The sequence below is a fragment of the Pediculus humanus genome, genomic scaffold (assembly GCF_000006295.1).
Source record: "Pediculus humanus corporis 1103172107463 genomic scaffold, whole genome shotgun sequence".
Lineage (NCBI taxonomy): Eukaryota > Metazoa > Arthropoda > Insecta > Psocodea > Pediculidae > Pediculus > Pediculus humanus.
Window position 1 is genome coordinate 206,916 of NW_002987083.1, and position 16,619 is coordinate 223,534.

The 16,619-nt window shown below is 26.3% G+C and overlaps 5 protein-coding genes across 5 annotated transcripts in view; 2 read left to right on the forward strand and 3 right to left on the reverse strand.

Moving 5' to 3' along the window:
- Window positions 1-93: 93 nt before the first annotated feature.
- Window positions 94-1,382, reverse strand: Phum_PHUM117580 (uncharacterized protein; the record flags this gene model as incomplete). The annotated part of the gene is made up of 3 exons (XM_002424145.1): window positions 94-357; window positions 437-682; window positions 1,356-1,382. The coding sequence occupies 3 exons, from the start codon at window positions 1,380-1,382 to the stop codon at window positions 94-96; spliced, it is 537 nt and encodes a 178-aa protein (XP_002424190.1).
- Window positions 1,383-1,676: 294 nt separating this feature from the next.
- Phum_PHUM117590 (Sarcalumenin precursor, putative) lies at window positions 1,677-5,734 on the forward strand (the record flags this gene model as incomplete). Its single annotated transcript, XM_002424146.1, has 9 exons — window positions 1,677-1,788; window positions 2,591-2,703; window positions 2,952-3,894; window positions 3,962-4,023; window positions 4,096-4,297; window positions 4,370-4,486; window positions 4,566-4,738; window positions 4,819-5,274; window positions 5,354-5,734. 9 exons carry the CDS (start codon window positions 1,677-1,679, stop codon window positions 5,732-5,734), a joined length of 2,559 nt encoding a protein of 852 aa, XP_002424191.1.
- Window positions 5,735-6,417: 683 nt separating this feature from the next.
- On the reverse strand, window positions 6,418-7,440 carry Phum_PHUM117600 (Hsc70-interacting protein, putative; the record flags this gene model as incomplete). Its single annotated transcript, XM_002424147.1, has 4 exons — window positions 6,418-6,459; window positions 6,528-6,772; window positions 6,903-7,070; window positions 7,173-7,440. The coding sequence occupies 4 exons, from the start codon at window positions 7,438-7,440 to the stop codon at window positions 6,418-6,420; spliced, it is 723 nt and encodes a 240-aa protein (XP_002424192.1).
- Window positions 7,441-10,431: 2,991 nt separating this feature from the next.
- Phum_PHUM117610 (uncharacterized protein) lies at window positions 10,432-14,417 on the reverse strand (the record flags this gene model as incomplete). The annotated part of the gene is made up of 16 exons (XM_002424148.1): window positions 10,432-10,509; window positions 10,597-10,798; window positions 10,882-11,165; window positions 11,279-11,408; window positions 11,511-11,680; window positions 11,814-11,981; window positions 12,085-12,282; window positions 12,372-12,503; window positions 12,578-12,760; window positions 12,828-12,965; window positions 13,083-13,251; window positions 13,328-13,590; window positions 13,665-13,896; window positions 14,064-14,257; window positions 14,324-14,334; window positions 14,363-14,417. 16 exons carry the CDS (start codon window positions 14,415-14,417, stop codon window positions 10,432-10,434), a joined length of 2,607 nt encoding a protein of 868 aa, XP_002424193.1.
- A 1,988-nt stretch (window positions 14,418-16,405) lies between these two features.
- Window positions 16,406-16,619, forward strand: part of Phum_PHUM117620 (uncharacterized protein) — a gene marked incomplete at both ends in the record, with an annotated part of 3,876 nt that continues 3,662 nt past the window's right edge. The window contains one exon of the mRNA XM_002424149.1: window positions 16,406-16,434. Coding sequence (XP_002424194.1) covers window positions 16,406-16,434 — 29 coding nt within the window. The remainder of the gene's footprint in view (window positions 16,435-16,619) is intronic.

Here is a 16,619-nt window from a genome sequence, read left to right on the forward strand (position 1 = left end):
AAACAAAATTTTGCCAAAAACTGGAAGAAAATCAGGAAAAAAATGGCTTTTTAAATAATTCCCCTTTTTTTGAATTTTTTTTCGAGGTAAACATTAATCGAGGTCTATATCAGCAGCGCTACTGGGAGGTTTAGGAACTCCACCACCTCCTGCTCCTCCTCCTCCTCCTCCCTGATTTCCAGATTTATCACCGAAAAATGATGAAAAGGGTCCACCGAAACCCGGGGGTTTTTGACCTTTTGAAAATTTCGATGTTAATTTTTCCAAAACGGCGCTCACTTTTGGATTATTTTGATATTTCATTATATTTGCTGGATTTCGGGAAATATCATTGAACGCTTCCGATATCTCAGGATCCTGGAAGAAATATCCAATTTAAAAAAAAAAGAATGTCGGCCGTTACAACCTGTGAAAAAAAAAAAGAAGAAAATCTCACCTTGAAAAGATTCATTATTTCCGGATCTTGGAAAAAATTAAAAAAATCTCCCATTCCGCCCCCGCGTCCACCCCCGCTTCCCCCATCTATCCCTTCATCATCCGAATCGTGATTTTGATCTTTCATTTCCGCAGCCCTCCTTTGCTGTTCTTCTTTCATTTTACGTATTCTATCCCTTATAACTTTAACTTCTTTTTCCAATCTTTTCCTTTCGTATTTCCTTTGATGTTCTTCTAATTTTCTAGCCTGTCAATAATAAAAAATTTTCTTTTACGCTCAAATATTAGGTACATATTTTATTTATTTAATTCAACGTGAGAGAAAAAAAAAAAAAAAGTTAATAAATAAAAATTTTTTATTTAATTTTGGGGCCCTCCCAAATATGGACGAGAGCCCTAAACTCAATCCTAAATATAGTTCAAGTTCGGGTTTTGCCGGCTAACTTCGAGGTGTCTCACGATCTTATTAAGCCCCCCTTTTATTTTTTTATATCATTTATTAAAAAAATTAAAAAATAATTAAAAAAAAAAAAAATTTTTTTTTATATTCAACTACCATCGTATTAAACAAATTATTATTATTATTATCACGTCGAAAAAAGAAAACAAAACAAATAATAAAAAATAAATAAAATTTATTATTAATTATTTTAATAGGGAGAATCATATATAAAACGTTTAGCTTGTAGCTTTAAACAATGAAATAATAATAATAATAAAAGTTGCGAATGATATTATAAGACAACTTATATATATATATATATAATAACAACCGATTGAAATATTTAAATGATGATGATGATAATATAAATGCCAGGAAAAAAAAAAAAAGTAAAAAATTGCCATTGCCGCCATTCGTTTGTAAGCCAAACCAGGAGGAGGCGTTTTGGGTTTTAATCAGGGGCAAATTTTTTATTTACGTCACAAACACAAAATAATGACGGCATTGCAACAAATTTAAAATTTTTTTTTTTTCTCTCTTTTACTCTTTTCTATTTTTCTCTGTAATTTTTTTTTTTTTATTAAAAAGATTTTATTCGTTGGTCGGTTGCGGGTCTGAAACACCGCCGTGAGAAAAAAAAAAAAAAAAAACTACAGATACCCCCACGTCGCGGACTTTAAATTTCTATTTTAATATTTAAAATAAAATATGTTAACGTCACGATATTAAAAAAAAAAAAAATTTTTTTTTTATATATATATACTTTAATTATATAAATGAAAGTGGAATCGGGGAGGTGATGGGTGTCAAAGCTGGAAAAACGCCGGGTTTTCATCGGTTTTCTTCGGGCTTTAATTGGTTAGTAGGAGGAATTGGAATTTTCACCTTGATCCTTTTTGTTTTCGTGCAAGGTGAGTAGATTTTTAATTTTTTTAATTTTTTCCCCTCTCTTAAAAAACATCTTTTTCATAAAAAAAAAAAAAATGGCGCCCATACATACTAAACCTTTTTTATTATTATTACACGTTTCGTGATATTCATTTAAATTATTACCGGCATAAATATAAATTTTTTTTGCCCAAAATAAAAAAATGCATTTTTATCAAAAAGACAAAATTAAACGGGGTTGCCCTCGTAACAATTATTATTATTATTATATAAGAAATTAAAAATGGCGTCTGGCCAATCGTGTTATTAATTTTAAACGTTCATTTGATACCTTTATGAATTAAATTTTTTAATATATATTTATATTAAGAAAGAATTTTTAAAAAATGAAATAAATTCCGTATAGGATGTTGAGCTGCAGCAGCAGCAACAACATCAGGAGCAGCAGCAGAAAATATTATCTCTCTCTCTCAAAAAAAAAAAATTATATAAAATAATTATTTTTAGTTTATATCATTGCTCGTCAAAAGATCGTCGGGGAGATTTATTTTTATCGTCCGACTAATTGATTATGTAAAAACTAGAATGAGACAGAAAACCAATATTATAAAAAAAAAAAATTGTTCCTAATAATATTTGTGCCAAATTTTCTATTTCAATAATAATAATAATAATAATAATATAAAGATTTATATATAAATATTAAATAAATAAAAAAAATTTCTGTATAACGCACACATGATTTTTTTATAAAATGAAAATTTTAAATATTCTTATTATTCTCTTATAAACTTCAATTTTTTTGATAAAAAAAATTATTTTCAGGTGCAAATTGCGATGCCGAACCAACAGAATCACAATGCAGGCAATATATAGAAAAGGCTTTGAAAGAACAACACTTGGAAGAAACATCGACAGAAAACATTTTAAATGAAGAGGTAGAGTAAAAAAATAAAATAAAATAAAATAAAAAATTTCTTCATAAAAATTATTGACAAACGTAGTTCATGTGCCAATCCTGCATAAAACCAGGTACGCCAGGGCTTTTGCCTAACAATCATAATTTTTGTTATTTCCAAATATCAATTATTCGTTTTTTTTTTTTTTTTACTCTAACAATTTTTTTTTGCAAACCAATCGACAAATGATTTTACTTAAACAAAAAAATTATTATTTCGTTTTACAGAAAGATAACGTGTCAACTGAACAATTAGTAGATAAATTAGAAAATTTAGATTCCGTAGATACTCATGAATATGGAGGAAAAGAAAACGAAACGGACAACGACGACGATGACGACGACGACGACGACGACCCAAACACCGAAAGTATTGAAGTAGATGAAAATAAAACGGAAGAACAAATAACCGATTCAGACGATGAAAATAATACGAATAATGAAAGTACTGAAAATGATAATGCTGATAAAGTTGATGATATCGAAATGGATACCGAAGAAAGCACTGAAACGCAGCCTACGAGTGATGAAAAAGAAGAAGAAAAAGATGAAAAAAGTGTAGAAGAAAATAATAATGATGAAATTCAAAATGAATCGAATGAAGATGATGAAGAATCAGATAAAGTAAATAGTGAGGAAGACGAAAATGAAAGTTTAGATCGCCCAATTGAAATCGAAACTCGGGAAATCAATATCGATGACGACAACGACGAAAAACAAGATGACAGTCAAGAAGAAAATGAAAAAGCAGACGAGGAAGAAGATACTACAAAGAGTTCTGAAGAAGAAAAAGATTTCCGTGAAAGTGACGAAACAAAGGAAAGCGTGATCGAAGAAACAGAAACGGAAGAAACGTCAGAAGAAAAACTTGATGACACCAACGTTGAAGATACGAGCGATGTGAGTGAAGAAGAATCAGACAAGGGTGACATTGCAAGTACCTTAGATGAAGAAGAAAAAGAAATAAAAGTTGAAGATGATGTTGATGTTGGTGTCGATAAAGGTGATAAAGAAGATGATGATGACGACGACGACGACAGTGAAAATAAAAAGGATATTGAGGAAGAAAGCAAAATGGACAGCGACGAAGAAAAAGAAACGACCGAAACTGATTACACAACTCATACACCAGCAAAAGAAAAACTAGAAGAGGAAAAAGAATCATCCAAAGGTAGTAAAATATTAGAGAGAAAACTTAAGAACAATAAATGAAAATAATATTACTATACTGTTTTCAGAAAGTAAAGAGGAAACAGATGATGGCGAACAGAAAACACCCGAAGAGGAAGAACTCATACAGGTATTTAATAAATAATTGAATTAAATTATTGATTTAAAAAAAAAAATTAAATTTGAAAATGGAAAATTTCAGGGTGGAATCATTCCAGAAAATCTTCGACCGAGAAATCATATCGATCAAATATTAAAACTTGACGAAGATGCTAAACTGGAAAAAACTGTGGCCAAAGCAATTGACTCGACTTTAAAATCATTGAAAAATCTTTATGATAATGCCATTAAGCCATTGGAAATGTTATACAAATACAGAGATCTTAGCAACCGACATTTTGGAGGTTAGTTAACAACATTTCCATACATATATATATACATTTATTCCTTAATTAACACTTTAACAACAATTCCAGATCCAGAAATTTTTTCCAAACCTCTTATTCTTTTCATGGGACCCTGGAGCGGAGGCAAATCAAGTACAATTAATTATTTACTTGACAATGAATTTACTCACACCTCTCTAAGAACAGGTAAAAAAAATTAAAATTAAATTTAAATTTAAAAAAAAAAAATATTTCTAAACCATCAGCACTAAACTGTAACAAACAGGAGCTGAACCGTCACCGGCTTACTTTAACATTCTCGTATACGGAGAAGAAGAAGAAATTTTAGACGGAACGCAACTTGCAGCCGATTGGACATTCTCGGGTTTACAAAAATTTGGACAAGGTCTTTTGGACAGGCTAAAAGGAATCAAGCTCCCCAACAAACTTTTGAAAAAAGTAAAAGAATAAACACTAAATCGAATAAATACAATATACCTAATTTCCAGTATTTTAACGTAATGTGTAAATTTTTATAGGTGAACATAGTCGAAATTCCTGGAATTTTAGAAATAAGAAAACAAGTTCAACGAATCTTTCCTTTTAACGATGCGTGTCAATGGTTTATAGACCGGGCGGATATTATATTTCTCGTTTATGATCCCTCAAAGTTAGATGTGGGTCCAGAAACGGAAGCAATTTTAGATCAACTTAAAGGAAGAGAATATCAAACAAGAATAATTTTGAATAAAGCAGATCAAGTAAAACCTGAGGAATTGATGAGAGTGCAAGGAACTCTTATATGGAACATTTCTCCTCTAATGTCGAGTACGGAACCACCAGTTATGTATTCGACATCCTTATGGTCGATGCCGTACGAAAGCGGAGCTCCTACTAGGCTCCTTTTGGCCCAAGAACGAGCTTTTTTAAGAGATTTACGAGAAGCTATTGACAAAAGAGTAGAAAATAAAATTTCCAGCGCGAGGCGATTTGCTGTAATAATTCAATTTAATCAATTTTACATTTACATATAGTACTTTTGGGATATAAAATAATAGTAGAAATTATTTACAGGTGCGAGTAAGGAATCACGCCAAAATGGTGGATTGTTACCTGACAACTTATTACAATCACAAGTCGTTCTTTGGGAACCGTAAGAAAATATCTGACGATATTATTGACAACCCGCAAAAATATCACATTTACGAAGGTCTGAGCACACTCACAAACATATCTAGATACGATTTACCAGATCCGGATGTTTATCGAGACTTTTTTAGAATCAATCCACTTTTCGAATTTCAAAAACTTTCGGAAACGTGCACGTATTTTAGAGGATGTCCCATTAACAAATTAGATATAGCTATTGCTTACGATCTCCCCGAACTTATAGGAAAATACAAGAAAAGTATAGATTTAGCAAAAGAACCGTCGCAAAAGAAAGACAACAGCTGAAAATGAAATTATTTTATAGAAACAACTGTTTTCAAATCAAAGAGCAAATTAATTAAATTAAGTAATTTTTTTTTTTTGGTTTTTAGTAGATACGAAACTGAAGTTTTCGATTAAAAATGTTACACAATACCTAAAGTTAAACTCCAATTTATAAATGATTAATTTTTTTTTTAATTATGTGCTACCTGACTCCTTTACTTAATTTATTATCCTAAACTAAAGGTAGAACAGAATTCAATGTTCAATGAGGCAAATTTAAAAATATTTTAGTGTCAGTTTGAAATTAGTCTTGGAGTTATGTAATTACTAAAGAGAATAACGAAGAAATTTAAACAATTTAATGAGAAAACATAATTTAAAAAGGTTTTATGTTTAAAGAAAATAATTATTTACTTTCACGAAATGGTATGGTAATATATAAAAATTAATAAAATAATAAAAAAAAGTTTTTGATCTAAAAAATCCTTTCACTTTGAATTTTACAAAAAAACTACAAAATTATTATTAAAATGAAGGCATTGTGGAGTATATCAAACTGATATAGACATATTTTTAAAATTAATTTCTCTTAATAAAAAAAAATTAGAATTTTTGTTATTTAAATTAAAATTTTTAAATGTTTTGTTAAATTTAATGTATATGGTCATAAGAGAAAGAAAATTTGGGGAGCAATTAAAAATAATTTAGTTTACTGTTTTACTCAAAACATTGCTTTGGTTAAATTTCTTTGATGAATAAAAATAATATTTAAATTGGTAAAAAAATTAAATATAAATAATAAAAATGTACTCACATTAGGAGTTACTTCCTTAAGCCATTCATCAGCTTGTTCATCAAAATCAATTTTACAGGCATTTCTTAAATCTTCAGCAGCTTTAACAAAATTTCCCAACAAACGATGTGCTCTACCTCTAAATTTATAAGCAGCTGCACTATCAGGATTAATTTCTAAAGCTCTAGTGCAGTCTCTAACACAAGCATTTGGTTTATTTAACTGAAGATAACATTGGCCACGTTTGGCATGCAACATTGCCGAATCTAAAGAGAAACAATTAAACAAATGCATTTATTTTTCACACCAAAATTATTTATGATTTTAAAATATTTTTTTTTAATTTTATAAGTTAAATTTATTCTTTAAAACTATTAAAAACTGAGAAATACTTACTTGGATTAAGCAAAATAGCTTCAGTGTATGCATTAATAGCTTCCTCATACTTTTGCTCACAAAATAATTCTATGGCAGCTCTTTTACGTTCATCAGATTTATTTATATCATCTTCTGTAACTTCTTGATTAGTGTAACCCATCGGTTGAGGCGGATCATTGTCTGGTTCTAAAAATAATTAATTTCAAATTATTTAAAATACAATTTTATAATTAAAATTTAAAATAAAATAATAATATTATTATTAAAAAAAAAAAAACATATAGTTACCAATTACTCCTTCATAATCCAATTCTACTTCACTTTCTTCCGACTCGACTTCTTCAACATCTGGTTTTGTTTTCTCATCCTTGACTTCGGTTTCAATGTTTTCTTTGCTTTCTTTACATTTTTTTGGTGGAACAACTCCACCTAATGATTCAATATAATTTTTAAAAAAATTTAAATCTGGATGGTGAAGAATATTGGCATCTTTTTTGCAAACATCAATAAAAAGCTTTAAATTTTTCAAATGGTCTGCAGACAATGGACAAGCCATATCAAAACCCTAAAATAATTTTTGAAAATTAAAAGTTATATAAAATGGAAATTTAAATTTGCTTTTATGATTTATTTTAGTCATTAGACAAAAAAAAAAAAGATAAAACAATGATAACCTAATTATATAATTTATAACGAGAATCAAACATATTCTACCGGTTTTTATTCGGGGAGAAAAAACCCTTTTCGAAATGTATAATATATTATATGAACAAGTTATGAACATACAACGTTCACAAATAACTTGTATTTAAGAAAAAAAAACTAATTTTCTTATTTTAAAATTGTTAAAAGAAATTTTTTTTTTCTATTCAGTTTCTTGCACTACTTTTTTTTTAAAAACACAATTATCCATTATGATGCAATAAAAATTATTTAACTAAAAAATAATTATTATAATAACCAATTTTTTTTTCAATATGAATTCAATGTTATTTCAGACAAAAGAATAAAATCTAATTAGTATAAATTTATTAAAATTTAAATAAAAGAAGGGTCAATGATGGCAGAGTAATGTAATTAAAAAATGCATTTATGCTAATTAAATACAAGTTCTTACAAGAAGCCATAATGCTTTTAAAACAAAAATTTAGTGCCTTTGCAAGTAATAAAAAAAAATTTATTAAAATTAACTTTAAATAATTAAATATTATATCCTTTAAATGAATTTGATATAAAATATTAGATTAAACCGGAATTAATTATTGTAGAAAATCAAATTAATGCATAAATGAATACCAAACACGAACTTCCAAAAAAAAAAGTTATAAACCAAAAAATTTTTATTAAAAACTAAGAGTTATTAAAATATTAGCTTTAATTTTTTAATTAATGTAATATTTATAATAAAAATATTAATATTTTAACTAACTTACCATAAACGTGTTACCAAAAACGTATTAAACTCGAGAATCTATTTAATAATGTCTGTGAAGCCAAATAAAAAACTTTTGATTTAATGGCGAATTTTTTCCCTCCTTTTCGATTCCCTCCTTCAATGGTTCCCGCAGTAAATCGAACGTTAAAAAAAAAATTTCAAAAATTTCATGTAAACTAACTAATAAATCACAAAAAAAATAAATTAAAATAAAATATTTGTCATTTACAACGAATAATATCAATTAAATATTTGCTTTATTAAATCAAAAAAATCATAACAAAAAAATAAAACAAAAAATTGTTTTTTTTTTATAATAGGAAAGCTTTTATTGTAATTTTTCTAATCTTAAATTGCCTTAACTTAATTTTTTATTTGACAAAATCCATAAATATATGTACCATAAATGTCTTCAGCAATTCAAATTAAAAAAAAGAACAAAAAATAATAATAATAATAATAAATAATATATAATTTTTTTTTTTTCAAGTTACAAAAACAAAAAATAACTAAAACTTAATAATTTTCTAATAGCTATTATGGTATTTTTTTTATTAATAATGATGATCATTTAACTATTTTTTTCCTTTTATTGTCAGAATATTTAATATATATATATATATAATTTATATTATCAATCAATCATTTGTTTAGCTTAGGTAATGAATGACTTATTTACTTTTTTTTATAAATATTTTGAAATATACACAATTCAAAATAAACAAAAAAACATTTTTATAAAATTATTATTATTATTACATAAGCTAAAATAAATTGTTTATATATTCAACCTAGATACCTAGTTTAAATATTAAAGAAAAAAATGATATTATTTCAATTATTATTATTATTATTATTTATTTAAATACATTTATTATACAATATTTTTATTTGTTTTCATCAAGCGATATTTTTACTCTTCTTTTAAATATAATAATATTTATATATATTTTTGTTCTTCTTTTTAATGATAACTTTAAATAATAAATTCTTAATTTAATTTACTAAATTTTATTTTTATATATATATATTGTAAATATAAGGGGGAGGGAAAAAAAAAGCTAAAAAAAAAAAAATTATTGCAAATAAACCGGTAAAAAAAATTTTTCTTTCTAAATTACACATTTCCAACTATGACAATAAAATATATTATTCAATGAATAAAAATAAAAAAATAATAATAATAATTTTTTCCTGAAATCTACCTCAGTGTGAAATATAGTTAAAGCATACCTACTTATTTCGACTAAATGCAATAAATGTAATCACAGGTACAGATCAATCTCTTATAATTATGTAAAAAATTATAATTAATAATATATTTTTTATATAAATGAAAAAAAAATATATATGTATAATTATTGGTTATTATAAGCTTTAAAAAATTTCAAATATTATTATTATTATTTTAATGAAACAAATGGAATGTTGTAGTAGAGTTAAAAAAAAAATATTTTTGTAATTTGTTTTTTAATTTTATCAAATACTGAAACTTATTATTGAGAAAATTAATTTTAAATAAATTCAATCGGAAATTTAACAATTAAAAACATTTGCTTTTGTTAATATGTACAGTTGGAAAAAAAAAAAAAAAATACATAATCATTTTTTACGTAGTATATTATATTAATAGACAGTTCGATGAATACTATATACTTAATATCTGTGCTCTTTTCAATTTCAATAACATAAATTTTTTTTTTTTTTATTATAAAAATTCGAATTATTTGACACTTTTAGTTTTTTAACCACCCTTTTTCCCTTCTTTTAGATTCTTTTACAATCTAAATTGAAATTTTAATTTTTTTTTAAGTAAATTGATAAATCGTTCGGACGAGATTCGAAATAAAATTACATACAAATATGTAATAATTAATTATTGAAAATTAATAAAAAAAAATTTTTGTTTAGGCAGATTTCAGAAAACTTAATCCTATCCTTGTAAATTAATTCTTTAAAAAATTAATCGTTTATTTTAGGATATAATTTATATAAGTGTATATATTTCTTTATGTACGGTTTAAAAATTTTTATGAAAAATATTTTATTCACTACTTTCAAAAAAAAAAAAAAAACTTTCAAAAATAAATAAGGAATCCTTTTTTTCTTTTATTAAAACTGATCAGAGAGCAATTCGCATATTTCAACGGAAACTGGTTCTTTGCTTGATCGAACAGTGAGGCGAAACATCTAAAAAAAAAAAAATTTTAATCCATAACTCAATTTTTCTTTTTTTTTTAAACATCCAGGAATTTTAAAGTGTCAAATTTTTTTTACCTGAGCCGCTTTGTTCGGTTCTAAACGTAGTAAACATCCTATTTGGGCCATCCTCGTATGAATTATTCCGGCTAAAACAAAATTATCTGGATTTGGATCGATACCATCAAGAACCTGCATACCGAATCCCATGAGCTTTGTGCGAACTACAGATAAATCCATTGGAGTAGAAGCTTTAAATATTTTTTGCGCTCTTTGTTGACTTACAAAAAAAAAAAAATATTAAAATGATTATTTTAAAATTTTGTTTAAAAAAAATATAAAAAAAAAGTTTTATAAACTTACTTTCCGAGATTCTTCCACCGTGCAAAAAATGATTCTCCATTCATTTCAGTGGGTTGAAAGAATTTATTTATGGTCAATGGCAGTTTAATAGCATGTTTTTCAGATGTGTTATTGTAAACAAAAGAAACGACAATACTTGGAGCATCCGTATATTCTTCAATGCATTCAGCATTGACCATTTGTTGTATTTGCGCACCGCCTTCTAAAATAGGCTCGACAGGTTTCATTTGAATGTTCAGCTTACTGCTTAAGTCACTTGAAGGATTATACGTAACTGAAAAATACTAAAAAAATAAAATTTTTAATTTTTAATTTTTTTTTTTTTAAATTATAAATTTCAATTTTTTTTTCAATTTAATTTTAAATAAAAAATTAATAAATAAATAAATAAACAAACTTGTAAAGGAATTGTTGTTTTATTTCCGTAAAATAATCCCAGCCTTCCCAAATTTTGCCTAAATTCTGATTTAACGCCAATTTGTATGACATCGTTTTCAAACAATACGCCGTTACTCTTGCAAACAAATCTAATTTAAAATATTTTATAAATATAAAAATTTATACATATATAAACAAAAAAAAAATGAGGGTCTTTTTTATTGCAAGTTCATTAAAATATTTTTCCTTACTTTTTGGGATTATATCCGTTAACCGTAGGTGGAGCTGCATTGTTGACTTGAACGTTGTTGCTTGAAGAATACAAATCACCGAGAACATCTATGAGGGTTCCAGTATTATTTGTCGGAGCTGGAGGCGTAGATAACCCTAAGAGATCAGCCTGATTATTAGTTACTGTGGTCTGTAATAACATTATTTAATTTTAATAAAGAAAAATTTTTTTAGTGCTACAAAACTAAAACGTTTTAATTCTAAATATCAACACGAATTAGTAATTTTACGAAATTTTTCAAGTTTTAATAATAAATGTTAACCTGGGCGGTATTGTTATATTCAACGGAATGATTGGAACCTGCTGGAATTGGACTTTTGCTTTCCCTAATTTCATTTTCTGGAATTCTTCCAGGCTTCTTTTTCTTTAAAACGGCTAAAATAGAAGACTCTCTCTCGGGAAAAGCTGGCATTTCTTCTAAAACAGTTGCCTATCAAAATTTAAAAGTATACATTTTTTTTCATTAGAAAAAGTTAAAAAATTAAAAGTTAAAATTTTTTCATTTAAAATAAAAAAAAAAAAAAAAACTTTACCAAAACATCGGTTGATGCAACAATACTCAATTGAAGGTATTCTGAGGCTCGTTGTTGTAGCTCAGCATCGGCAGATCTTAAATTACTATGCAATCGATACACTGCTTGTATTTGATCGCGAATCTCAGGAAAAAGGTTAACAAATTTTATGTATGTCGATAACAATAAAGCACGAGTCATTGGGGAACATAAATGGTACTAAAATTAAAAATAAATTTCTTTTAATTGAAATTTACAAGTGCACAAAATTAACTGAAAAAAAAATAAAGTTAAAAAAAAATACTAACTTTGGAATGCAACAATTGAAACTGTATTGCTGGAGAAGACCTTTTATCTCCCGCAATGAGATTACCAAATTCACCGAGAATATATCCTCCTACTTTTACCATATTTTCATGACACGCAGGAGCTTGCAACGCCTGCAATAGAACATTATTATTAATACAATTATTTTTGAAAAATAGAACAAATAATGTAAAATAAATTTAGCTACCTCAAAAACTGTTTTTGCTGCGTAACCTTGTACATCATCTCTGTTTATTACAATTTGAATAACTCGATACCAAACTTCTTCGCTCACATAATCACCTGCTATCCTTATTAAATTCAGTATAACGTCAACATACCAAGTATAATCGGTGGCATATTTTTCAGCCAATATTGCTACTTTTAACACCTATAACAATAATATTTTGAGAAATTTGTTTTCATAAATTTTCAATGCAATATTTGACCAAGATTACCATTTCTTCTCGTATGGAATAATCTGCAGTTTCTAAGTAATTTAACATCTCTTGAACAATTTCTTCTGCATTACTCTTGTCACACATAGCATACAGCAAATCAACTGCTTGTTGTCTCACAGAAACGTCTTTTTCCATCTGAAATCATCAATTTTTTTGAGTTTTTTTTTGATATTCTGGCAATGCAAAATTGAATTTTTCAAAACATTTTAAGGAAAAAAACAATTTGACTAGTATTAAAAATTAAAAACTTACTTTCATAGACAAAATTACAACTTCTTGATGTTTTTTAACAGCGTCATGTGAGTATTCTGAGGTTGCGAGATGACACATTGATTCCAAAGCTAAATATCGCAAGTTGGTTTCTCTATTAGAAAGAAACTGACCCAATTGATTACAAGCCCTTACTAAAAGATTAGGCTCGCTGTAAAATAATAGAATATTAATACTCGGATAAAAACCTGAACATAATAATTTTATAAAATTATGAGACACCGTACCTATCATTGTGAATAATTAAACTAATAGCTTCAAAAAGAACGGCATTTTTAGCATTTGAATGTTGAACTTTTTTAGATTTTGGAGGCTCTTGAGCTTTGTTGAGTATTGTTTCTAAACATTCATTTAAACGTCCACGCACGCCAGGATCTTCCGATGGGGGTGTGTAATTTTGCAAAAGCCTGAGTAATTTCACGGAAAGCCAAGGGGCGGGTACAAAATAATATGTGTAATCTTGCAAATCAGTGTAACTTGCTGTAACAATCTACAGAAAAATTATAAGTCAACAATACTTAATAGCACAAATTAAAAAATGATGATAATAAAAAAAATTCTTACTCGACTGAGTCTAGAAACTGCCAAACTAACACATCCTTTATATTCATCAGGGTTTTTCTTAACAAGAGCATCAATAAGACTGGTTGCAGCTGTCACTACACCCATGTGTTGATCATTTAGCAAATGAATGATTCTGGATGTCCATTCTCCTCCAGGAATAATTTCTTGTGATGTTCTAAACAAGCGAAGAAGACAAAGAGCTGCAGATTGCTTAACAACATCCATGGTATCCCTAAAAATGAGCAGAATAATGAAATTTAGTATAAATATGAAAATAAAAATAAAAAAAGACCATACATTTTAAATGCAATCACTGAGAATATATATTATATTACTGATGCACTGTTGATTTAAGGCAAAATAATAATGTTAACTGATTTTGTATTAGAAAATACTGACCCAGACACAAGAAGTTTAGGTATGTCATAGCCAAAAGCTTCAGCCATGTCTTTGCTTCCAATATTTGCAATGCATTGAAGTGCTAAATTTACATGAATTGGATTTCTAGATTGAAGATCATTTTTTATACTTTGAATAATAAGTTTGATTAAATCACTGTTCACACTGACTAATACGGATATAAACAAATAACCCTATCAACAAATACAAATTAAATTTAAAACTTAACACTTAACATCATATAAAATAAATTTACTTACTATTTGTTTTTCTGAATATTTATTAGATGATATAAATACTGCTCATGTGCCCAAATCTATATCGTGCCCAAAGAAATGACAGAGTTGCATACATATTTTTTTGGTACCATCTAAGTCTTCACCTTGAATTGCTTCTATATTGCAAGTTCCTTGTTATCTTTAATTCAGCTTCTTTGCTTTTACCTATAAATATAGATTAAATACATTTTTTTAAATTAAACAAAAATTTAATCTCTCGACATTAATTAAAATTATATATATTAGTTGTTATTCTACATAGTTCATGTAAAATTGTTTCTCCAGTATATAAAAAGAAATTTAAAAAATTTTTTTTTCATAATTTTTTAATCATAATATTTATGAAAGTATACAATTTTTTATTGTATGCATAAATTATCATGTTATATTTAATTAATGGACCAATTTTATGTTACAAATTAAAAAAAAAAAAAACAACACTAAAATAAAGTGAATACTTTACTTACAGTTTCTAATATCTGATATAAACACTGCAAGACCTCTCATACCATCTCCCCTTGTTGCAGGCATGGTTGCTAAATATTGAGAAAATATTACTGAAAAATACAAAAATAAGTATTTAATTAAAAAAAAAAAAAATTAAAATTAAAATTATTAAAAATTTTTGTATACATTAAAAATAAATTAAAATTTTTTTTTTTACATTTAAACTTATTGTGAAGTGTTTAAAAAAATTTTAGGACAGGAATATTTTTTTGCTGTAGTTTTTTTTTTTTACTTAATATGACAAATATTAGAGCGTTTTAAATAAGTATTACTAATATTAGATAACTCTGTGAAACTTAATAAAGCTTCCTGGCTCTCGATTTATTAAATGAAAAATAAAATTTACCGTATATTATTTTGGTAAAACCCAAGAAGAAAGCACATGCATTAATTTTCAAAAGGAGATAAAAGCGAAGCAAGCGCTAAAATAATATTTAATGATTTTTTAATTGATAAAAACCGTACAAAAAAGTCTTATCAGAAATGTAGGAAATGTAGGCGTTTTAATACTATATATATAAAAAAAAAAAAAAAAAAAAAAAAAAAAAACTAGACTACTTTTTACTTAATTTCTAATTTAGTTCAAAGAATTTCTTAAAATATAGAATCATTTTTTTTACCGGCTTATAATATCCGAATAGGGCACAGTTTAGATGGATTAATAGGAAAAAAAAATTAAGTCATTAACTGACATTTCGGTACAAGTATACACAAATGAAATTCTGAGACAGCTCAACACTATTTGTATCACAAAATCAATGAATATGCTATCACTTGCATGATTTGGGAAATTATTCAAAATTTTTACGAAATTCCGCGTCGGCAATATCACCACTTTCACTTACATTTAAATACCTATATTTTTATTATCCTGTAAGATAATTTACACTGTAACTTCACTGTTTAACAATAATTCGGTAATTATGAACCAATAAAGCGCCATTTGCAAAAGAAAATTTTGATCCACCCACTAAGACAAAAAATCCTCCAATCAAATGCAGGGAAATAAATGCAGGGATTATCTTGCGCCTTTTATTAATACCGATCAATATCATTCTCTAATTTAAAACAATTTTTTTTTTTTTAATGGTGGCAGTTCTGTAAATGTCGCTTTTTTTCATAAAATATTGTTTTGATATATTTTTTTTTAAGTTTACGATGACATATTTAAGTTTTTATGTGTTATGAATGCCATTATAAAGTTTTTAAAGTAAAAATATAACTGCTGTAAATGTACAATCATCGTATATTACTATTTGAAAAAGTGTAAAATATTATAATATTAAATATTGGTGAATTTTGTACTTATTTTGGTGAAAGTTGAATGAGGTCAAAGCCCCGAATTCTCATAATTTTTAATTATAAAAAAAAACTAAGTGGTTTTTATAATAAAAGCACTAATGTTTTAAAGTGTAATGAATTATATTTTATTTGATTGAAAAAAGCTTTTTTGTGTACATAGCAAATTTAACAAAGGATTATTTTTATTATTTACTTTCTGCGTAATTACTGAATGATGTATACGAATAGAATGTAAAAATATTAGCGTATTAAGTAATGCTAGCTTTTGAAAAAGTAAAGAATTTGTATAATTGATATACCTATATATACATATTTAAATGTATACATATATATGTGTATTTATAAACTTTTTCAATGTGAAACTTCTTAATTAACCTTAAAAAAGTATTTTTATTTATTAATAACAAAAATGTAGAATTTTATTTTAAAAAAAAAAAATGAATGGTGAAGATACAAAAAGCGAAGAACT